At 40.6% G+C, this 24,589-nt stretch overlaps 1 protein-coding gene across 3 annotated transcripts in view; it reads right to left on the bottom strand.

Moving 5' to 3' along the window:
* ELP4 (elongator acetyltransferase complex subunit 4) overlaps positions 1-24,589 on the bottom strand; it is a 160,318-nt gene that overhangs the window by 54,086 nt on the left and 81,643 nt on the right. The window contains exon 10 of one of the 3 annotated variants that reach the window (XM_081835727.1): positions 22,835-23,527. The exons of the other annotated variants lie outside the window; for them this stretch is intronic. Coding sequence (XP_081691853.1) covers positions 23,510-23,527 — 18 coding nt within the window. The 3' untranslated portion in view covers positions 22,835-23,509. Of the gene's footprint in view, positions 1-22,834; positions 23,528-24,589 lie in introns of those variants that run through there. 3 annotated transcript variants of the gene reach the window in all.

The raw sequence follows: 24,589 nt of genomic DNA, 5'->3' as shown, positions 1-24,589 counted from the left end.
GGACTGTCTTGGCATCTCTTGGCAACATTTGATGCCCCCCTGCAGTCTTCACGCTGCCTTCCCAAACCCAGGTAAGCAAGGAGCTGGGCTTTGCGAAGGAGGCATGAGGGCTCTGATAGGGTCCTAGAGTCCTCCTATCTCCTTCCCAAAGCTGAGTTTTTGTTTTTGTTTAGCCGTTTAGTTTGGGACGTAGGTGGCACTGTGGGTTAAACCACAGAGCCTAGGACTTGCCTATCAGAAGGTCGGCAGTTTGAATCCCCGCGACGGAGTGAGCTCCTGTTGCTCGGTCCCAGCTCCTGCCCACCTAGCAGTTCGAAAGCATGTCAAAGTGCAAGTAGATAAATAGGTACCGCTCCGTCGGGAAGGTAAACGGTGTTTCCGTGCGCTGCTCTGGTTCGCCAGAAGCGGCTTAGTCATGCTGGCCACATGACCCGAAAGCTGTACGCCAGCTCCCTCGGCCAGTAAAGCAAGATGAGCGCCGCAACCCCAGAGTCGGCCATGACTGGACCTAATGATCAGGGGTCCCTTTACCTAGTCGTTTAGTTGTGTCCAACTCTTCATGACCCCATGGACCAGAGCATGCCAGGCACTCCTGTCTTCCACTGCCTCCCGCAGTTTGGTCAGACTCATGTTAGTAGCTTCAAGAACACTGTCCAACCATCTCGTCCTCTGTAGCATTTCCCAATTTGGGGAAGGACGTTTGGAGAGCTCTAGGACCCTGTTAAGTCTTGTGCCTGCTTCCCAAAGCCCTTGTCTCCTATCCCAGCTTTGGGAAGATGACAGGAGGGTTGGGACAAATCAAGTGTGCAGCCCATAGGTTCTGTGTTAAGTAGTATTGCAGCCCACTTGATATGAAAAGTTGGACCACCCTGGCTTAACCCTTCCTTCCCCACAATGATCTCAACGACACCCCCTCTCCTGCTACGTTTGGCTTAGAAAACAGCTTCCAGGAAAAAGAAGGTCACTGTGCTGACAGAGTGGCAAGTTGCTTCAGCCCCTTTTTTAATATTTCTGGCAATATCTGATAGAGGAACTGCATTACTACTAGTTGTGTAGATGTATCCTTATTTTACTGGTTTGAATGTAGTTTTGGAGCCAAAGCTTGAATCCTGCCAACTGTTTCCATGAGACTCAGTCTTGCTGCTATTTTGGGTATTTCCTGAGCATTGATTCCAAAATTTTCATTGTCTGGGTAAGTAGAACAAGCTGTGATTTAGGCACCCAGGACAAGAAAGCAAAACATGTGTACTTACTAGTTGCCCTCTATCAACAGATAATGAAAGAGGATCTTTTGTTGTCTATGAGGATGCCTTCCACCCAGCCCTAATGACAGAAAGCTATCTGGGAGGGTCAGAAAAGAAAGCTTTGCTCTTCTGTAGAAAGTTTATGTATGCAGACTCCATAAAGAAAAACAGATGAGCAGCGAAACTAGGGATGGTGAAAATCCGACCCCACATACATTCAGTTGTTATCTTAAGAAGTTGATTGGGGGAAGGGGATAATAGAGGTGTATAACATTATGCAGAGTGTGGAGAAAGTGGACACAGTTGTTTTTCTTCCTTTCTCGCAATACTAGCTCCTGGAATCATTCTATGAAGCTGAATGGTGGGAGATTCAGGACAAACAAAAGGAGGTATTTCTTCATGTAGCACAGTTAAAACTATGGCATTTACTTCCACGAAATGTTGTGAGGGTCATCAACTTGATGGCTTTAATAGGGTATTATACAAATTCATGGAAGAGGATTAGGCTATTAGTGGCTAGCAAGGATGGACATATACTATTTTCAGGATCAGGGGCACCATGCCCCTGAAACCAGTTGATGGGGAAGAGCAGCAGGCTAATGCCGTCATCTTCTCTTGAGGGCTTCTCATAGGCATCTGGTCGGCCACTGTGGAAAACAGGATGGTGGCCTTCGTCTGTTCCAGCATGTTTATTCTTATGTCCAGACTGGGCTTCTGGATTGTCTGGATTTGAACAAATTATATGCCCAAATTAGTCTCAGATGTACAAGTTGTGTTGCAATATTGGTGGCATATGATCTGAGACTTGGGTCCATACAACCAGACACATGAGTTGTGATAACAATGCCTGAAACTATGAAGTTTCCTGGTTTCAATAATTTGGTTAGCAGACACAAAATGCCTGGTTGAGGACTGTCTGCACAAATTTGGTTTGGCACATCTGTAGGAAATTCCTTTGTCAGGTTGTATAGTTCTTTCTGGAATTTCTCAGTGGAATTTGAGGATAGCTAAGATTGCGGGATAAGTTATGCTTTTGCTGATTACCTCAGCTTGGGCATAGCAGCAGCAGAACTCTATGTAAAAATCTAATAGGTGTCCGTGCCTATGAAACCACTTTCCATGCAGTATTTGACTGCACAACTGACATGCTAATGGGAAGGAGAGAGAGATTGCATTTTTCTTATGACATCATAATGTGGGTTGAGTAGTTAGAATTTTTTTTTTAAATTACTTTCATCCTGTAAAAGAAACACCACCCTGAAGACAAAATAGCTGATCATCTGACAAAACTGAGAAACTTCACACACACATCAACAAAAGGCCCAGGATCACTGTTTCCTGCAGCTAGAGAAAGATTGGGACATTGCCCTCAGCACTGAATATATTTTCACCAAGGAGATATAGCTACAGTTAAATCCATTCTAAAACTATTGTTTTGATCATCATCATCTCAGATTATTTTATCTACATCAGATTACTTTAATACTGGTTGTCTCCTTTAGGATCACTATCCCCCTTTGTAATATAAAGCTTATCAAAGTTTCTGCTCTGCTCTGAAATTTAAAATGGTGTGAATAGAAAAAAAAAGAGAGTATGATGTTAATCAGGTTTAGAAAACCACAGAAGGCACTGGTTTCATGTTTCACAGAAAGATGGCTTCATTTTTCAAAATTCCTATTCTACACTATTATATGGAAATAACTTTGGTAAGGATGGTAAAATGGTAAAACTGTTTTACCTCTTTTTTTGGAATGGAGCAATAAATTTCACACCTGCATACACACTCACTATCACGGACATGCAAATGCCAAGTTGTGGAGAAGGCCAGGAGCATGCAAGCTGGCCCTGTCCCCATGCCTCTTGTACATGTCCCTCCTACTGAATTCCTGACTTTCCTGTGCTGTGGGGAGAAGGTCTGCATGGAAGTTGCACTCAGATTCAAATGAACTTGGGCAGAAGCCTCATGCAGATCTCTCCCTGTACAATGGGGAAGGGCTGGGGACAGAGCAGAAAAGTGAGAACCACACATAGGCGCCGACTCCATGGGGCCTGAGGGGGCCCGAGCCCCCTCAAAAATTCGTTTGGGGGGGGCTCCGCCCCCCCAATAATTTAAGGAAATTATTAGTTATATTATGCTTTGTAAAATCACAAAATTATGTTGGTATTTTTTATTTTCCTTGTTTGACGATAGTTACCTTTTAAAATACATTCAGTAATGAGTTAAAACAAAGCCACTCCCGATCTAGAGAGGGGGTGGGGTTGCGGGCTCTCGACCCATCAACAATCTCGCGGGGCTGGTGTCAGCCCCGCGAGAAGCGGGGATTCCCCCTAGCTCATTAATATTCACCGCCCATGGCGGCAGCCAATCGGCTGCTGCAAAGGGCGGGCCCTCACAGGTTCACTTAAGGTCGGGGCAGCCCGGGGCTCGCCCCTTTCGTTCCCCCAGCAGCAGCGGTTTGGAGGTCTTGGGCCCCCCCAATATTTTTTATAAGTCGGTATGGGCCCCCGCCCCCCCCCAATATTTTTTATAAGTCGGCGCCCCTGGAACCACACAAAGATATTGGAGGCAAGGACTACATTCACATCCCTAGCCCTGGTTGCACTTTGACATTCATGTGTTCAGAAAAATGACTGAACACTTTTTTTTACGGCAAACTAAAATGATTGGTGAGGAACTCTTATGCATCTACACCATTAGATATACCAGCCACAGCTTGTACTGGGCATGTGAAATGAGTTTAATATTTGAGCAGCAATAGTCAGTATCAGTAAAACTCTTGGGAGCAAAGCCAAGCACATGATAGACTGCTTTGCTCCATTACACACAATCCATGAGCTGTTTCAATGACAGTTCTAGTACTTCAAACTGCTTTCTGAGAACAACGTACATTCCTGTCAGAAAATTGAGTTAGGCCCGAAGTCTAACTAAATGGTATTTCAGTGTTTTAATATATAGTCAGTGATTAATGCAAGAAGAAATAAACCAAAGCTCTCCGATTCCCATGAAGGTGTAATGGCAGAGCACCTTTTCTCTTGCCTTTGTGTCTTGTGTCTAAAAAGATGCTATTATATTAACTAACAAAGTGGGCAACAATTTAAGTCAAATTTTATGACAGCATATATTTTAGAAAAAATAATTTTCAACGGAAAGGAGGTGCTTTGCAAACTAAATAACCATATCTAAATAGTTGCTTCTGAAGCTTTACAAGTAACTCGGGATTAACGCTTACTTTTACATCTTTTGTTTCTATTTTTAACTTCTCTGTTCTATACATATTAATAATGAAGGCAGGTTTTTTTGTTCATTTGATTGCTAATAGGATTAAATATCTCAGATGTCAAATGCATATTTGAAAATCCCCTAATTACATTCTTAAGACGATAAACTATTGATTGCCATATTGTGACTCATAAAGAATTTAGTAGCTAAACTTCTTTTCTATAGCATATGCATTCATTTCCTTGCCAAATAACCTGGAGAGTACCAGAAAAACCAGGTAACCAAAATATCACTTCATCATGGAATATGTTATACCCATTCTTCGTTATTGTTCAGTTTTGAGAGTCAAAATGCAAATAAAGCATCACAATTGCTCCAACTATGTATTAGACCATTGTAAATCTCCACTTCCTGGTAAGTTGCTTAATCAGTTGGTTGCAGCTCAAGTTCAGGTGTTTTTGAACAACACATGAACCAGGTGCAATCTTATTTCTGGTACAGGTATGGTCACTCTAACTGACAACCTATACCTGGTGAGGGACGGGAACAGCGTGAGCTTGTTCTGAGCTTAAACTAGACATGTCTAGCCAGGGTTGCACTCCACCTAAAAGATCTGGTTTGCACAGGAAATTGAAACATTACAAAAATGTGCATAATAAAAGAGATAATTATTTCAAGGTAAGGGACATGATTGTAACACACAATGTTAGGGAGTAGATAGGATTTATTGTTGGTCACCCTTCTTTCTTTGCTTGAATCATACAAATGTAATACTTTGATTATGCACCTTTTGGCGACAAGGATATTGCTAAAGTTCTTGCAAACTGACCTGAAGCTAAGGAATAGGACAGGATAAGGAGTTGGACCCAGACTTTTAAGTGACTTTTGCCAATTCCCACACCCCCTGCAGCCCCTAGCACTACCTACATTATTGTTCTTTTCTTAGCAATTGCTTGATTTACACAGTCGATGCTAAAACTTCTTTATGCAAAGGAATTATATTTATGGTTATTACCGAATAAAATGGCTCACTAGTACTACATTGTCGTATCATAAATAAACATCACTACACTACAATAGCACTAATTGAAATGTGCAAGAATTCAAAGTCTACAGGTTTACCATGAAGGAGTGGGAGGACACACAATGACAGATCTTTATAGCAGAAACTTGCATCTACTAATACTGATAAATGCTGCTCACTTTTATAATAGGATTATATACAAGCACTCAAACACCAGTGTTTTCTACTAATGAGCACCAGACAGCTCAGATTCAGAATACTAAGGGCATGTAACAAGGCAAGATAAGAAAGTTCTATATTACTCTACAGTATTTTTTATCAAGTTACCTTGAAAATTAACATTATTTCTGTGTGTACTTCATAATGTTTTAAACAGAAACATTATATTTTAAAAAGCACATTAAATTAAGCATTAGTTTAAGTCTACCTCTATTTACCCTGCAAAAAATATTCTAATGAAATAGAGATTTACAGTGGTACCTCGGGTTACAGACGCTTCAGGTTACAGACGCTTTAGGTTACAGACTCCGCTAACCCAGAAATAGTACTTGGGTTAAGAACTTTGCTTCAGGATGAGAACAGAAATCGCATGGCGGTGGCAGCAGGAGGCCCCATTAGCTAAAGTGGTACCTCAGGTTAAGAACAGTTTCAGGTTAAGAACGGACCTCCAGAACAAATTAAGTTCTTAACCCGAGGTACCACTGTACAAATTATAGAAAGTTGCTAACTCATAATTTCCCATTTTATCAGATGATTGAAAACATCATGTATAGATCACATCACAATTCAAATAACCTGTTGCACAGGTTGAAAGTGTCAAGTGCACACAAAATTGGCTGCAAGCCATGTTAGATCTAAATCACACTGAGGCTTCCACCTGCCCTGGAATCTGTTTTTTGTGTCTTGCTTTGGTCCTTCTGGAACAGGGTGGGGAATGGCACAAGGGCAGTGAAAAGAAGAGAGATTTGGCAAAATTGCAAAAAATTGCCACAACCACATCAGAGTCCCTTCATTATAAGATTGAGTTTAAGGATTCTTCTTTGTAAATAGCATCCATGCTCACCCAGGTTCCTCACTTGGGAGCTGTCTCATGGAAAAAAGAGCTTGAATTCAACAAAGTCAGACTTTGCAAGAGTAGTGGAACTTCTACTGTGCAATGGGACTCCCCCAATTCCTCTCCCCACCCTGCACATCTGTTCTGTCTCTCTCTCCCCCCCCCACTCTCTGGAGCAGATTTCGGAGTGACACAACGATGGGGGGATGGGAAGTCCCATTGTGCAAGTCATTCTGCTCTCACATTTATTGATCATTCCAAAAGTGTAAACAGCCAAAATATTTTACATATAGTTGTAAATTCCATATACATTTGTAAAAATTGTATTGTTTAATGCTTTCAACAGCCATGGCACTTTTATTCCAATTTTATATCATTAAATATAAAGGAGAAAGGCAGTAGGCAAGAGGACTAAGCTGAACTCTTCCCTACTTCAATGTCTCTGTGTTATGAGTTTGTGGGTACCAGACTCCTCTAAATTTCTGGGTTCAGTAGGTGTTAGAATTTAAGGTTTGGGGTGCTAAAACTGGGTGGCAGCCCCTGAAAATCCATGCCTATGGGGTGAGAAACCCTTGCAAATGATGTAGGATATGTTGTGGGAGGGTGTAGACATATGGGGGAATTGGTGCAAACCCACTTCCTTGTGCTAATGGGATAGAAATTTAGGATTCAAGCCAAAATTTCTTATTCCCACAGCATTCCACCCCCCTTTTTGAATATTATTATTTGTATCATCTACATCAGGAATAACTAATCACTCAAGGCATTGCAGAAAGTAGTGTTAAAAATAATTTTTCATTGGCTTAAGTATGTTACTGTATTCCAATCAGATGCTGAAGTTAATGATTTTCCCAAGTAAGAAGTGAATCATTAGTTGTATAACCATGGCAATGATACGTGATCCTTAAATTCCTTATTTTAACTTTATGTAAAAAATATGTACTTTGCTATATGAGTTCTTACCAATATAAAGCAAGATTCTAGTTTCTTTAATGAATTGCCTAAAAAAATCCTTGCAAACATAAATGACACTGATATGGAAAAATTAAAGGTAACACACTGAAAAAAAATGAAGTGTTTTTTGTTGTTTTTTTAAACCTCTCTCCTGTTTCTACATGCTTGGTTAAAAGTCTCTTGACAGAAATAAAAAGATCCTCCCCAGCATATGGAAGAGTTGCTATGCCCTTCCGGGGATGGTCTGTAACTATGTTCACCTCAGGCACGCCAAGGAGAGGTGAATTGTCAAATGTAATTTCAATCACTGGGTGGTTTGGTTGAGTCAGATTAGTTGTATGCAATCATGATAGATAGTTTATCCCAGCCCCAAACTGCCACTTGGGAAATCTTGCACGCAAACGAACAGAAACTCAGTCATTATTAGTGTCAAGAAGGTATACAGAGGCAAAATTTGGTTGGCAGCCAAGCAAGATGAATCAAGGCGAAAAAGTGACCAATTGCATGTTCAAAATGGAAATTGATAGGCACATTGTAGTTTGGGGAGGTTTTAAACATCAGAAAAAGTCATATATTATTAATTGTTCAATGATTAATATTTTAAAAGTGTTCTTTATGGAGAATTTTCTTTAAAAGTCAATGTAAATTAAACACATTAGTGTCCCAATTTTTAAGCCTTTATGGAAAGAACTGTATTGTGGCAAGAAAACATATATATTTTATGTAAGAGTATAAAACTAGTCTGCAAGTACAAACATTTCCCCCCAAAATGAATCACAGCAAAATAATTGCTCATACTAAAATGTTTATATCAGTATCATTCTGTTTATCAAATTTAATGGATATTTCAGTTTGATGAATCACTTCGTATTAGAGAGGTCATTTTCTCTATCCTTTTGTAAGTACTGCTTAATAATGATTTGCCCTCCAAAGCTATCAGTGTTAGAGCAACAAGATGTTAAAACACCAAGGTGAGTAATCACCAGGTTGGTCCATTAGCAAAAAATTACTGGGAGAAAAAGCCATCAGGTTTCATAGCCTGAAGTGATATGCTCTGACAAATCTAACAGCTCTTTCTATGTCATTCCTAATGCACTTGTCACTCAGTATTACCCATCCTCATTAATGACAATGGGAAAGTTTATCTTGGTAACACGTTTTAAATCATCCACTCTTTACAATGGGACCATGAAATCTCTTATAAAACATGAGGCGGGAACTACATTGACAACAAAAGCTCTTCCTGGCAGCTTTACTCTTAATTCCTGTTCAAGGAGTAATCTGTTTATCATAAAATCATACAGAACAATATATTAAATGAAATCTGAAACAAGAATAGGTAGTGTGATTTTCAAACACATAAGTATTTTTACAACATTGGTACTAGGTTACAAACGTTATTTTAAACCAGCATAATTTATATGGCTCCTTGCTTCATCTGTAAATGACAGGATCTGAAAACTATTTTCCTGGAAATTCAGAAATGCTTAAAACAAAAATGCAAAAAGCACTTTTATTTATTTCCTCACACTATATTCTGCCTTTCCTCTTAATTAAAGTACAAGGTGGCTAAAAATACAAAAGAGAACAATCACAATAAATAAGTTATTGTTAAAACACAACAAATCATGATATAAAAAAAGAAATAAAACAGCAACAACAGCCAGCAAATTGCCAGTTACATTCCAAATGGTTAGACAAAAGAATTTTTACTTTACTCTTAAATATGGCCAATGTATGAATCACAGAGTTGGAAGGGACCCCAAGGGTCATCTAGTCCAACCCCCTGCAATGAGATGTCCAGATGTCATTTGGGTGGGAGTTTCATAATGCTCTCTCTTGTGTCATTGTCAAACTAGTAGAATATAGTTAACGCTCGGCCAACAAGAAGGGTGTCTCTAGATGATCTTAGTAGTTGGGTGGGGCAATACTGGAGAAGCACATGGGCCCCAAATCAATCGCTTACAACTTCAATTAATCCCACTAGCCCACAGGCAGCTAGTGAAGAGATCTGAGGACCAGGCTAATGTGATCTACTCTTGCTACCCCAGATAGCAAATGGGCAATGGCATCCCACAGCAGCTTCTCCTTCTGGACCATCTTGAAGGGGAATCCCACACAGAACACATTACAGTATACAGGAGGTTATTAGCAGATGGGTAACTGGGGCCAAACTGTTCCTGTTCAGGAATGGTTGTAGATGATGGACCAACTGAAGCTAGACATAGGTGTTCCTCACCACTTGGGCCTCCAGCAACAGTTTAGAATCAAAGAGAACTCCAAAGTTATGAACCTGGTCTTACAGGGGTTGTGCCACACATTCAGAACAGTTTCTCTCTAATTCCTGGTCTTGGGAACCACTCACCCACAGAGCCACTGTTTTGCTTTAAAATATTTTTTATTAACAGGCCAATCACATCACATTAATTCCAAATCACTTTAGTTCCAAATTACACAGCCAAATTTTTAAATTGTTGTTGGGGGTACCCATACTTCGTGCTCCGAAAGGGATCCAAACATCTCTCTTGCTGCTGCTTTAATGTACCTTCTCTTTGTTGTTTTCCTCATCTTCTTGTTGTTATTATCATATATTCCTTTCTTTGTGATCTCTGATAGTCTCCACAAGCGGGTTGAAAACAAACATTGTTATATCCTGTGTGGATTTTACACTCCTCCAAGAGCCATGTAAAAAAAAAAAAAAAGCAGATGCCATTTCCACACCTCTTTACAAAACATTCCCACAGTCTGTCCGTTGATTTCCACAGGCCTGCCAGTCATAGAATCATAGAGTTGGAAGAGACCACAAGGGCCATCGAGTCCAACCCCCTGCCAAGCAGGAAACACCATCAGAGCACTCCTGACATATGGTTGTCAAGCCTCTGCTTAAAGACCTCCAAAGAAGGAGACTCCACCACACTCCTTGGCAGCAAATTCCACTGTCGAACAGCTCTTACTGTCAGGAAGTTCTTCCTAATGTTTAGGTGGAATCTTCTTTCTTGTAGTTTGGAGCCATTGCTCCGTGTCCGCTTCTCTGGAGCAGCAGAAAACAACCTTTCTCCCTCCTCTATGTGACATCCTTTTATATATTTGAACATGGCTATCATATCACCCCTTAACCTCCTCTTCTCCAAGCTAAACATGCCCAGCTCCCTTAGCCGTTCCTCATAAGGCATCGTTTCCAGGCCTTTGACCATTTTGGTTGCCCTCCTCTGGACATGTTCCAGTTTGTCAGTGTCCTTCTTGAACTGTGGTGCCCAGAACTGGACACAGTACTCCAGGTGAGGTCTGACCAGAGCAGAATACAGTGGCACTATTACTTCCCTTGATCTAGATGCTATACTCCTATTGATGCAGCCCAGAATTGCATTGGCTTTTTTAGCTGCCGCGTCACACTGTTGGCTCATGTCAAGTTTGTGGTCAACCAAGACTCCTAGATCCTTTTCACATGTACTGCTCTCAAGCCAGGTGTCACCCATCTTGTATTTGTGCCTCTCATTTTTTTTTGCCCAAGTGCAATACTTTACATTTCTCCCTATTAAAATTCATCTTGTTTGTTTTGGCCCAGTTCTCTAATCTGTCAAGGTCGTTTTGAAGTGTGATCCTGTCCTCTGGGGTGTTAGCCACCCCTCCCAGTTTGGTGTCATCTGCAAATTTGATCAGGATGCCCTTGAGTCCATCATCCAAGTTGTTGATAAAGATGTTGAATAAGACCGGGCCCAAGACAGAACCCTATGGCACCCCACTAGTCACTCTTCTCCAGGATGAAGAGGAACCATTGATGAGCACCCTTTGGGTTTGGTCAGTCAGCCAGTTACAAATCCACTGAGTGGTAGCATAGTCAAGACCACATTTTACCAGCTTCTTTACAAGAATATCATGGGGCACCTTGTCAAATGCCTTGCTGAAATCAAGGTAGGCTACATCGACTGCGTTCCCTTCATCTACCAGGCATGTAATTCTGTCAAAAAACGAGATCAGATTAGTCTGACATGACTTATTTTTCAGAAATCCATGCTGACTATTGGTGATCACAGCATTCCTTTCTAGGTGCTCACAGACTGTTTGCTTAATGATCTGCTCCAGAATCTTCCCTGGTATTGATGTCAGACTGACTGGGCGGTAATTATTTGGGTCCTCTCTTTTCCCCTTTTTGAAAATAGGGACAACATTTGCCCTCCTCCAGTCTGCCGGGACTTCGCCTGTTCTCCAGGAATTCTCAAAGATGACTGCCAGTGGTTCTGAGATCACATCTGCCAGTTCTTTTAATACTCTTGGATGCAGTTCATCTGGCCCTGGAGACTTGAATACATCTAAACTAGCCAAGTATTCTTGTACTATCTCCTTAGTTATTCTGGGCTGTGTTTCCTCTGCTGAATCATTTGCTCCAAATTCTTCAGGTCGGGCATTGTTTTCTTTATCGGAGAAGACTGAGGCAAAGAAGGCATTGAGGAGTTCAGCCCTTTCTGTGTCCCCTGTTTGCATTTCACCATCTCCTCTGAGTGACCCCACTGTTTCTTTGTTCTTGCTTTTGCTACGAACATACCCATAAAAGCCTTTTTTGTTGCTTTTAACCTCTCTAGCAAGCCTGAGTTCATCCTGTGCTTTAGCTTTTCTGACTTTGTGTCTACACGTGCTGGTTATTTGTTTGAATTCCTCTTTGGTGGTTCCCCCCCTTTTCCATTTTTTGTACACATCCTTTTTTAATCTTAACTCAGTTAATAGTTCTTTAGATAGCCACCCTGGCTTCTTTAGGCACCTTCCATGTTTCCGTCTCATTGGTATTGCCTGAAGTTGTGCTTTTACTATCTCCCTCTTAACAAACTCCCAGCCATCATGAACTCCCTTTCCTTTTAGTATTACTGTCCATTGGATCTCACTCAGCACTTCCCTAAGTTTTATGAAGTCGGCTTTCTTAAAGTCAAGAAATTGAGTCCTAGTATGCTTGGCTGCTCCTTTCCGCTGTATAGTAAACTTCAGAAGAGCATGATCACTCGCGCCTAATGATCCTTCCACTTCTACCCACTAACCAGGTCATCAACACTGGTTAGGACCAGATCTAAAATGGTTGTTCCTCTTGTTGCTTCTCCCACTTTCTGGACAATGAAGTTGTCTGCAAGGCAGAAATGACTGGCAGAATCCAAGACCTGGGAGAAGAGTCGGTGGAAGAGGACTGGAAGAAATTTAAAGACTACCTGCAGAAACATTGTAAAATGTCTGAATGTTAAAATGATGTTGGGCTTAAAGAGAATATTGCATTAGTGATCTAGTTAAAAGGAGTATGAAAAAAATCTTAAAAAGAAAAGGGGGAAAAAGATCAGAGTAATATTATGTCAAATTTAAACAAAATGGCACAAGGGTTTAAGTTATTAAGAATGGTTAAAATTTGAGAATGAGAAGAGAAGGAAAATTGGAGACATAATAGGTTGAAATATATAATAAACGAGGTTTGAAAGAGGGTTAGAATTTGCTGAATTTGACTGAGTGAAGGGGAACACAAAGAAGGGAGATGTGAGGAAGTCAAGAAAGAAGGTTATATAGATAATAAGCTAAAAAAAAAGGATTTTCTCTTGTTTATGTTTTTATTGTTTTTTTCTGTTTCTTTATGATGTACCTTTTCTTTTTGTTGTTTCTATTATATAAAATTTTAATAAATATCTTTTAAAAAAAATATTAAGTTGTCTGCAAGGCCAGTGAGGAATCTGTTGGCTGAGTTTGACATCCAACAAATATCCGGGTAACTGAAGTCCCCCATTACTACTATCTCCCTTCCTTTTGCATGCTTGGCCATCTGTTCCAGGAAGGCATCATCTATGTCCTCCGTTTGGCTTGGGGATCTATAGTAAACTCCCACAATGAGGTCACTGTTATTCTTCTCTCCCTTAATTTTGACCCAAATGCTCTCACTTTGGCTTTGAGGTTCTAAATCTTGGATCTCTTCACAGGTATACACATCCCTGACATATAACGCCACTCCTCCTCCTTTCTTGTCTGGTCTGTTTCTCTGAAATAGATTGTATCCCTCCATTATTACATTCCAATCGTGGGACTTATCCCACCAGGTTTCAGTGATGCCTATTATGTCATATTTAGTTTGCTGTACCAAGAGCTCAAGCTCATCTTGTTTATTTCCCATGCTTTGCGCATTAGTGTACAGACATTGAAGTCCATTCATCATTCCCCCGTGTCTCTTATTTAAGGATTTTTTCCTCCCACCACTAGGTCTGCGTGCTGTTTGCTCCATTTGGTCTATGACATTTGGATGATCATCTTCATCAATTGATAGACTCCTACCTTCAGGAGCACTGTCTCCCTCCCCCACATTAGTCAGTTTAAAGCCCCCCTGATGAGATTTCTGAGATTTTTGGCAAAAACATTCCTCCCAACCGTTGTGAGGTGCAGCCCATCGCTTGCCAGAAGTCCATCTTCAAGAAACTGCAGTCTGTGATCTAAGAATCCAAACCGTTCCTGTTTACACCATTTGCGAAGCCAGCTGTTCACTTCCACTATTTTTCCCTCTCTCCCTGGGCCACGTCGTTCAACTGGGAGTCTCTCATCAATTTTCTTAGGGGGCCCTGCCAGGTCCAACTCACATTCTGATATAGTAACGAGCCATGGTCCTCCTCCCCCTCGTCCTCCTGTAGGCAGGCCTGCCGTAACAAATCTCTTTTTATTGCTGCGTCACAAAGAACTTTCATTCCTTCCCGATCTTCCCACCAGCCATGTCTTTGATTAGTAATTTATTTCCACACATTTCTTAATCCTCCTGCTTGTGATCAGTAATTGCAACGATTCTTTTCTTTTGGGGGGGGTTATTAGGTACTCACCTAAGACAAAAAAAGAAAAGTTTCCCCCTCCCCTTTTCAGTTCCGCTACATACCAATCCTTTGAGGAATCTTCTTGATTTATTGTTAAATCCAGCCCGTCGCTTCCACTTCACAGAGTTCCCTTTAATTAGCAGTCTTTACTCCCGATATTTACTTGAAGTATGTGCATTTGCTTCTCTCTCTAATTGTTTATTTCGAGCTATTGCAGCTAGTGTGCGATCAGAGACAGCGTCCGGGAGAGCCGGACCCACACAAGGGCTTTGTGCCTAGTGCCCTCACCCCCTTCTTTCGAATCCGGGGGTGATTTATGGCCATAGCAGGCAAGGCAGTGTTCCCCATTTCCTTGGGGCAACAAGGGAGGCTGCATACTCCCATATCAGACTCTTAATTACCTCGTGTGAGCCGGAGAGATGTTATTGTCGGCCATCTTCCAATGCGCCCCTAGTGGCCCCCCAGAGCCACTGTTTTGAGAGGATTCACTTCAGTTTAATGGCCCTCATCCAGTTCATCACTTCAACACTCTCTTCTTATTCAGACGGAATGAGTAGTGCTGGGTATCATACATATATTGCGGGTTTTGCACTTCAAACCCTTGCACGTATTTGTTTGCTTAGTAATGCATAAATCCCTTGCAAATTTTGAAATATTTATTTAACTTGTTTAAAAAAGCAATATAGCACTTCCTATTTAAAAAATTCAAAGCTGTGTATTAAAACAATAATAAAAAACAAACAGAAACAATAATACATGATTTCTGATAATATAAAAATCACAAGAATATAGTAACCATAAAAGCTGACTGCACCCACCAAGCAATATTAATGGCTAGGAAATGCCTAGGCAAACAAGTATGTTTCCCACATGCTTTGGAAACATAATACTATTATTGTATGCCCTATTTCTGAAAGGAGGATGTTTCACATGATGGTTGGTAGTACAACTGTGAAGCGGTCGCATCATGGATTTTTGAAGGCTGCAAATTATGATCTTACTGCAGGGTTTCCCAAACATGGGTCTCCAGCTGCTTTTGGATCACAACTCCCATCACCCTTAGCTAGCAAGACCAGTGGTCAGGGATCATGGGAACTGTAGTCCAAAAACAGCTGGAGACCCTGCCTTACTAAATTGGCAGGTCTATGTGGTAGAAGGCATTTTCTTTAGTAACCTTAGACCAAGTTGTAAACCAACAGTAGATCCTTAAACATGGCTTGGTAACAGATTGACAGTTAGTCCAGTTTCTTTAACAGGTGTTACACGATCATGTTAGGGTGCAAACAAGCTCCTGCATTTAATACCAACTGCATAATCTTATTTGTTTGTATATTTATTTTTTGATTTGTATACCACTCTTCATCCAATGATCTCAGGTCAGTTCACAGCACTAAATGCAAAAACTGAACCAAAAACAGAGCAAACCAATAACCGCCCCCCTCACAAACACATTTAAAAGGACATAGAATAGCCCAGTTGAAGAAGAACATTTTTGCTTGGGGGCAAAAGATGTACAGTGGTACCTTGGGTTAAGAACTTAATTCGTTCTGGATGTCTGTTCTTAACCTGAAACTGTTCTTAATCTGAGGTACCACTTTAGCTAATGTGGCCTCCCGCTGCTGCCGCTTGATTTCTGTTCTCATCCTGAAGCAAAGTTCTTAACCCGAGGTACTATTTCTGGGTTAGCGGAGTCTGTAACCTGAAGCGTCTGTAACCTGAAGCATCTGTAACCCGAGGTACCACTGTATAATGAAGGCGCCAGGCGAGCCTTCCTGCAGAGAGCATTTTACAAATGGGAAGCCATTGCATACAAGGCCTTTTCTTGTGTTGCCATCTTCCAGACCTCTTGCAGAGGAGGCACATGAAGAAAGGCCTCCGATGATGAGATGAGAATCACAGGGTCCAGGACAGTTCATATGGGGAGAGACGGTCCTTGAGGTATTGCTGTCCTGAGCCATTTAAGGCTTTATGGGTCAAAACCAGCACTTTGAATTGGGCTCCAAAACTCATTGGCAGCTAATGCAGTTCGGCTAGGATCAGTGTAATATGCTCAAACTATCTTGCCCCAGAGAGCAACCTGGTAGCTTAATTGTGCACCAGCTGAAGTTTCTGAATTCAGTGCTGCTCTCTGGAACTAGTCCCATAGGTAGGAAAAATAAAGAACTGGATCTTTGAAAATATGTCAAATCATTTCGTAGACATCCATAAGACCTCTAGTTAGAGGGGTATGCTGGAGGCGGGGAGACTTGCATCCAGAAATATGCTAATTAACAAATAACCATATGCATTGACCCCCCACTGGCACAAGGCCTCTGTAAACTGCATGGCAGCATATATATCTCCCTCTTGTGCAGATCTCTGGAGTTTTTAATCTTCATAATATTAATTAGGCTTGTGCTTATTTTTACTTTTTGGTCTAGTAAATGCAGAATGACTTCAGACGTGATGCAAAGCATCTCACAGAAGCCCAGTAAAAGGAAATCTGAGCCATTCATACAGAAGAGATGTGTCAGATCCAAAGTCAGTTGTAGTTTATATTTGATTCAAAAACAAAGGAAGCAGGAAAACCATTGCTATGAATGCTATGGACATGCTACATCAAATTACATATTAAGTAGGTTCTGATAAGAGAACTGCCAATTCAATCTACTTTTAGTCAGCTGGAATGCTTACTCTTAAAGGGAAGAAAAAGCAATGTCAGGCAAGATATGTGACCCACGTGTAAGCAGGTTTCCACACAGGTATTGCTAACTGGATCAGGAACTAAGGCAGTAAATTGGATGTGCATCCAAGCATGGATGAGGTTTATCCACCATGTGTCGCTTTCAATTGGATGTGTATTCCAGTCCATATCCAGATGTTCATCCCTAACCATATATAAATACCCTTTTGAATAGTGACAAAAGCCAGTAAGATACATCATCCTTTGGGCCTCATACTGTCCAGCCCTGGAGAAATCCAGTTATTATTCTGCAACGTTCTGAAAATATTTTGGATATTATTATTTTTTACACATCATTAAGCATTAATGCCTCAATGTGCATAATAAAACAAAAAGTTACAAGAAAAAAGTGACTAAAATGTTGGCATCCGTCTGTATCAAAAGTCAGTGAAGTGTGCTGTGGGAGGAGTTATACTCAGATGTATAAAATAAAATTTACATGGACTAAAGCTATTTTTAGGCTTCTGTCCTATACACGCTTAACTGGGAATAAGCTCCAACACTGGGGCTTACTTCTGAGTAGATGTGTACAGGATTGCACTCTAAGATATTTAAGCACTCACTTGTCTTATATCACACAGGGAAGCTCCTGGTAGTTATCTATTGCAATACCTGCCCACATTTAATATTTATGCTGCCTCACACTCCATTCATTTTTAGAGAGAATTAAAGAAGCAGCTATAATAACTGTGAATAAAACTATGGGAATGTTATCTTTAGTTCTGATGATGCAGACCCAAGCAGAAACAGCCATGGCCATGGCACTGCTGTGCTCATGAAGAACTAAGCTACATGCCATTCAGCCTTTTGAAACTACAGTGTTTATTTATTTATTTACTGGCACTGCATGTATAAGCAGTCATACACAAGTTGATCGCATGTAAGTGGGGGACGCTTGTTACTAAGAATTAACAACATTCTTAGGACAGACTATTGGATAGGTAATGGAACACATGAAAACCAACTTCAACTGTTCATCTAATTTTTGGTCTCTAAGGTGCTACTGGAAGGAATTTTGTTTTATTTTGTTTCGACTATGGCAGACCAACACAGCTACCTACCTGTAACTGTTCATCTAATGAAACTATTAACACAGAGGGAAAATATTCTAATATGGAATATGTGTACCTGGAGTTTTGCATGAGCGAAAACTGCTTATCTGAGCATGGAAGGCAGATTGAAAGTATATGGGTAAAAATTGTAGGAGAGGAAAACAACAGTGATCTTACTGTAGGTGTCTGCTATGGACCTGAAAGCCAAACTGATAACTTGAATGATGCCTCCCTACCGCAGATTACCAAACATTCAAAAAGGAGAGGTATAGTACTAATGGGAAGTTTCAACTACCCCAATATGTGTTGGAGCTCAAACTTTGCCAAGACTGTAAGGTCCAACAAATTCCTCAATTGACTCACTCACCACTTCATTTCCCAGAAGGCAGAAGAAGCAACAAGGGGGTCATCTCTCTTGGACCTGGTCCTCACCAACAGGGAGGAACTGATTGAAGAAGTGAAGGTACAGGGAACCTTGGGAGGAAATGATCAGGCCTCTGGTTTCATTATAAACACGCAACGGAAAGCTGAGTGTAGTTGGACATGCATGCTGGATTTCAAAAAGCTTAAGGAACTACTGGGTGAAGTCCCAAGGAAACTGAGATGGCACTGGCTGCCTTACACTTCCTACTCAGATTATCATAATGGTATTGGACCTGACGCAGGGCTGCTTGTTCCTGTTCTGCTTAATTAACATGAGAAGCCCTCCACCACATGGGAACAGACCATGCTTTGGCTCCTCTCCATGCCAGCATTAAACCAAGGAAACTGGTTAAAACTGGTGAAGAGCCACAATGTGGACTCCTCCTGTATTTATATTGCTGTAATTTTTATTTTCTTTAGTTGTTAAATAAACAACCAGCCTTTCCACAAAATAGTTTCACCATCCTTTCCACAAAATAGGTTGAGAAAGATTGAGGCAATTAACAATATTAAAGTACAGATGGATAAAAAAACAACTGAACAACTACCTAAATAAACTTAATCTTTATAGTGGCCATAAACAAGCAACCCTGAATCATTTGCCTGCTGTTAACAGGTGAACAGAGAAGCATCTATACAGAACTCCCTTGGAAAGTCACAGAACGTGAGAGAACCTATTCAGAAGGTCCACTCTCAAGTCCCTACCAAACATTCTTCAGATGCTGGTGGGAGAGAAAGAAAGTCCTTTCCCAGAGATCCAAACTGGCTTATATGGGAGAATACAGTATTTCAAATAACTTGGTCCCAAGTTGCACAAGACTTTCTAGGTCATAATCAGCACTTTTGTGCTTGGAAATACTGTAGTCTGGTAGCCAGTGAAGCTGATGTAACAGCAATCTGGCAGACCCACAATGAGTTTGTTATGGTAGTCTAAACAAGATGTAACTAATGCATGTGTTGCCACAGACAAATCAGACATAGAATCATAGAATTGCAGAGTTGGAAGGGACTCTGAGGATCATCTAGTCCAACCCCCTGCAAGAATATGCAGCTGTCCCATACGGGTATCGAACCTGCAACTTTGGTGTTACCAGCACCACACTCTAACCAGCTGAGCTATCCAGGCTGATATCTCCAGGAACAAGCATCATTGGCTCATTAGCTTTAGCAGTATCAAAAGCACTCCTGGTTACTTCAGTTGATATGGGCATTCATGTTCAGGGCTGAAACCAAAAGTAAAGTGAATCTAAGTCTCCAAAAAATGTGCAACCCTATCCAAGACAGGGTGAGGTCCCACATGATCTTGGTGGCATAGGAAGGAGTGGCAGTGCAGCAACTCCCCAGTTTTAAAACTCCATCCTTAGTAAAAGGTCTATATATCTAAAGACTGAAAGGACGACTGTATCGATTAATCATACGTACTGTACTACAGCTTTCAGCTATGATAATGCTAATCATGAGGCACTGATATAAAAGCTGCCCTACTGGGAAAGTGTTCTCTGTTAAGATGTTTAAATTAATCCCTCACAAGGAAGACACAAAGAATGGTATTTCATTCTGCTTCCTGGTTCAATGTTCTTGAGCATAATCAAGGAGTGATTTGGACAGGCTGACGAAACCTTTCTCTGTCTTCTTCATCTGACAAGATTTTTGTGTGTGTGTGTGAAAACATATATAATGTATTTTTTGTTTTTGTTGTACAGTTGTTATATAGTACAGATGGCTGAAAATAGCACTTCAATTTAAAATTTGCACTACTTTTTGCAATATAATTTGAGGAAAAGGAGACTAGATCAGATCAGAGAGCTGCAACAACTGTGGAAGGTTTTCCATATGTAATTTGAAATGACATAGGGCTGGTTCAGAGACCCTGAAAAATCCTGACCAGACAAATGAGAATTAGCAACATGGAATCAATTTCATCAAAGCACCTTGCTTATGAACCTCCCTGAGGTTTCTTCTTGTCAGTGGAGAGAATACTTAGCTAGATGGACAACTTGTCTGATGCAGAATGGCAATGCTTATGTTCTCAAGGGAAGCCTATTCTGATAGGCAGGTATTCTGATGGACCAGCATAATATACAGAATACATCCCAAAATGAACTGAAGAGCAATGCTGTAAAGATGAGAAGTGAAGTATCAAGGATGATGACTAGGTATGGGAGGGATGGCATCAGTATGTTTTCCCTACCTAGGGCAGTACGGTATTCAGAAAATAATTTCTTCATACTTGGGGCTGAGCAACTTTCTTGGCTACACCCCCATCTATTTTTTGCATACAACCACAGGGCAATACTGCACAGAAAATAAAATTGTTGCTTTTTAATTGATTCAGTCAAAGGCATCCAGGGATCACCTGTGATGTGGCAGTGGCTACCAGGGAAAGGGCTTTTCCATAGTGTCATCTCCGCTTGGAAATGTTCTTCCCAGAAAAGGTTGCATGGACCCATTTCTCATGTCTTTTCAACATTAGGCAAATATATTTGCACAGACTTTTAAATTTATATAATTTTGCTTGATTTGTGTGGTCTTTTTATATATTGCTGCTGTTTATGATTATTTTCTTTACATTTTATTGTAAGCTGCACTGACACCTTTATAGAGTAGGGTGAACATCTTAATAATGACAGTTGAAAAGACAAAAATTGCTGTGTATTATTATTATTATTATTAAGTTTAAGTTTTGATACCACACTTCATCTGAACATCACAGGTTGGTTTACAATAAAAAAACAAAAACAAAAATAACCACAATAGCAAACGAAAGCAATACTCCCCTCAGTTTAAAAGGCCATAGATGGTTTAATTAGAGGCCTGGGAGAGGAGGAATGTTTTTTCCTGGAAGATAAGATACATAACAAGGGAGCCAGGCAAGTCTCCCTGGGGAGACCACTCCACTAATACAGAACCACTGCAGAAAATGCATTGCTACCCTCCAGACTTTTGCAAAGGAGGCACACGAAGAAGGACCTCAGAAGATGATCACAAGGCCTGGACTGGTTCATATGGGGAAAGGCAATCCTTGAGGTACTGTGGTCCTGAGCCATTTAAGGCTTTATAGGTCAAAACCAGCACTTTGAATTGGGCCTGGAAACTAACTGGAACCTAGTGCAGTTGTGCCAGGATTGGCGTTATATGCTCAAATCATCTTGCCCCAGTGAGCTATCTGGCCGCTGAATTGTGTACCAGCTGAACTTTCTGAACTATATTCAGAGGCAGCCCACAAATATATTGCATTGCTGTAATCTAACCTTACCAGAGTGTAGATGACCAAAGTCAGGATATCTCTGTCCAAATAGGGGCACAGCTGGGTCACCAGCTGTAGCTGATGGAAGATGCTCCATGCCACTGAGGCCACCTGAGCCTCAAGCAACAGCAATTGATTTAGAATACCCCCAAGTTGCGTACCTACTCTTTCATAGGGGGTGTAACCCCCCATCAAGAGCAGGCAACCTCCCATCCACCCAGTCTACGGAATTGCCCACTAACAGTGCCTCAGTCTTATCTGCGTTGAACTTCTATTTGTTGGCTCTTATCCAGTCCATTACTGAAGCAAGGCAACCCACTAGCACATCTACCGCCATACCTGCAGATGTAAAGGAGAAGTAGAGCTGTGTGTTATCAGCATATTGCTGACAATGTACTCCAAAATTTTGGATGACCCTGTTCAGCGATTTCATGTAGATGTTAAAAAGCATGGGGATAAAATTAAACCCTGAGGAACCCCACCTTGAAGGCTCCATGGGGCTCAAGAGCTCTCCCCAAGCAGCACCCTATGGAAGTGACCATCCAAGTAGGACTGGAACCACCACAACGCAGCGCCTAACTCAGACAAACAGGTCCAGTACCATGGTCAATGGTATTGAAAACTGCTGAGAGGTCGAGGAGAATTAACAAGGACACATTTTTCCTGTATCTCCCAACAAAGGTCAAAATAGTGTGACCAAAGCAGTTTCTGTGCCAAAACAATAACAGCAGTAGCAGTGTAGCATAGGTCAAATTAAAACAAGGGGAAAGTAAAACACAGCAGAAACAACATAAAGGAAATTAGCTTAAAGTAGAGCTGCATGCCATGGATTTGAAAAAACAAGCCTGGTAGAATTCTTCAAGTTAAGAGCTTCAGTCAGAAAATACAGATAGTCTGTATAGTAGATTTCAATATGTGATGATACTATGGTTTTCAAATTCAATGCACATATACTATTGTATTCTTAATGTTTCTACACATCAATATGCAGATGAGGGAAAAGGAACTGAATTTCACATATTTTGGTCAAAGCAATGATAGTCTAAAAGTAGTAATTCAAAACTTTAGATGAAGTGTAGTCAGTATTTAAAAACCATTTATTTATTCAAAACTTCTGAAATAATGCATTTCATTTTTGACAGGCAGTCTTTTACAATATTGAAACCCAATCCTTGATTTCATCAAACCTTTCATATTCTGTGCCTTATTCCTGGAAGGCTTATGCCAAAACGATTTAGTTTGATTTTCTTTAACAATGGTAGGTTGGCTTGACAGCGTCTGACAAAACAATTCAGTGAAGTACTGCATACCAGGTAAAAAGAACCTGAACTGGCTAGTAGATGAAATAATGCCGAATGGGACATGCAGGTATGAAAGAAAAAATCCTGTAGGTACTTTATTGCTTTAAAAAGATTACACTTAATTTCAAATAACTAAATTTAAAAGTTATTTCATACCTGCAAATTTTTATCTACCATTTAATTCTTTTAGTTTGGTGCCTTTAACTTAAGTACCTATTGCTCCATCCAGTCTAAATGAATGGGAATAACTCACAACTAAAATGTCTTTTGGTTTGGTCCTTTGTCCTTTTAAAGTGAGAATATACACTGTTGGGAGAAATGGTTCCTTTGATCTGCTGCCTTCTAGCTCTTGAGCTGAAGTGGAAACTCAGGAGTGTCATGTTCATATAAGGATGTGTTTCTTGTTATAGAACAAGGAAACACCCAACGTGGCCTTTATGTTTCATGTGAACCTCAAAGCTCTTTCATTTCCTAAAGGCAAAAGCAGCAGTAAGTTACTACATACTAAATGTTAACACCTTCAGACGTGTCCACACAATGTCTTTAGTCCTCCAATATTATATAGGTTTCCTAGATAACACACAGCCCATACTTCCTTTCCTTCTATAACAGTTTCTTGACAGTAGAGACCATAACACCTCCCCCCCCACAGAGGTTTTATGACTAGCTTACTAGGATTCTCTTGGTTCTCATAGTGCTAAATAATGTACCTGTGAAAAGCAGGTCTAACAGCCTGAAGGCTCTGTGAGAATAGGGAATTGGGGCCCTCAGCTGCACTCAAATTGCCTGGAGCTCTTGCTACAAAGGGAAGCTGGGGAATGCATTGGATTGTCCAAGATTTTTCTCCCCTCAAATGATGTTTATATGGTGCATACAGTTCAAGAAATTAGGTTTTTTTTAAAGGAGCTTTAATAGCAACAACCATCTCTTGGTCAGTCTTAACTTTCCATGTGCACTTTAAAGAGCTCTCAAATCACTCCCTCAACAAAGTGGCACTGCATAACAAACTTTGTCACAATGGTAGCATTCTGGATAATCCCAGTGTGGTGCTTCTTACTGTATGAGTACTCCCTTAGTGAACACAATGAGAACATGCCTTTTTGAAACAAAACAGCATTGTCCAATTCTAGCAATTTGTACCACTACTTCCAAAGTGATATTGCATCTACTAAAATGCAAAAGTCTCCATTTCATGGCAAGCAAGGTGGATGCAAAGCAAAGCAAAGCAAAGCAAAGCAAAGCAAAGCAAAGCAAAGCAAAGCAAAGCAAAGCAAAGCAAAGCAAAGCAAAGCAAAGCAAAGCAAAGCAAAGCAAAGCAAAGCAAATACTACCACTTTGGCAATAACTACAATTCCAGTCAGAGGTACAAAGAAAACTCAGTGATGCTTTAAGACGGACTTCAGCAGGGTTTGCACTTAACATTTTCTGTATTTCACTTTAAGACTCTTTCAACATGTCTTGCAGTGTTGTGAAAGAAGGATTGCCGTTTTCTTATTTGTAAAGATCTTCTAAATAAAGATACTTGGTCCATAA

Source organism: Podarcis erhardii (genome assembly GCF_964252035.2).
Source record: "Podarcis erhardii genome assembly, chromosome: 1".
Taxonomy (NCBI): domain Eukaryota; kingdom Metazoa; phylum Chordata; class Lepidosauria; order Squamata; family Lacertidae; genus Podarcis; species Podarcis erhardii.
The sequence above is the reverse complement of the archived record's forward strand: the minus strand, read 5'-3'. Positions and strand labels throughout refer to the sequence as shown.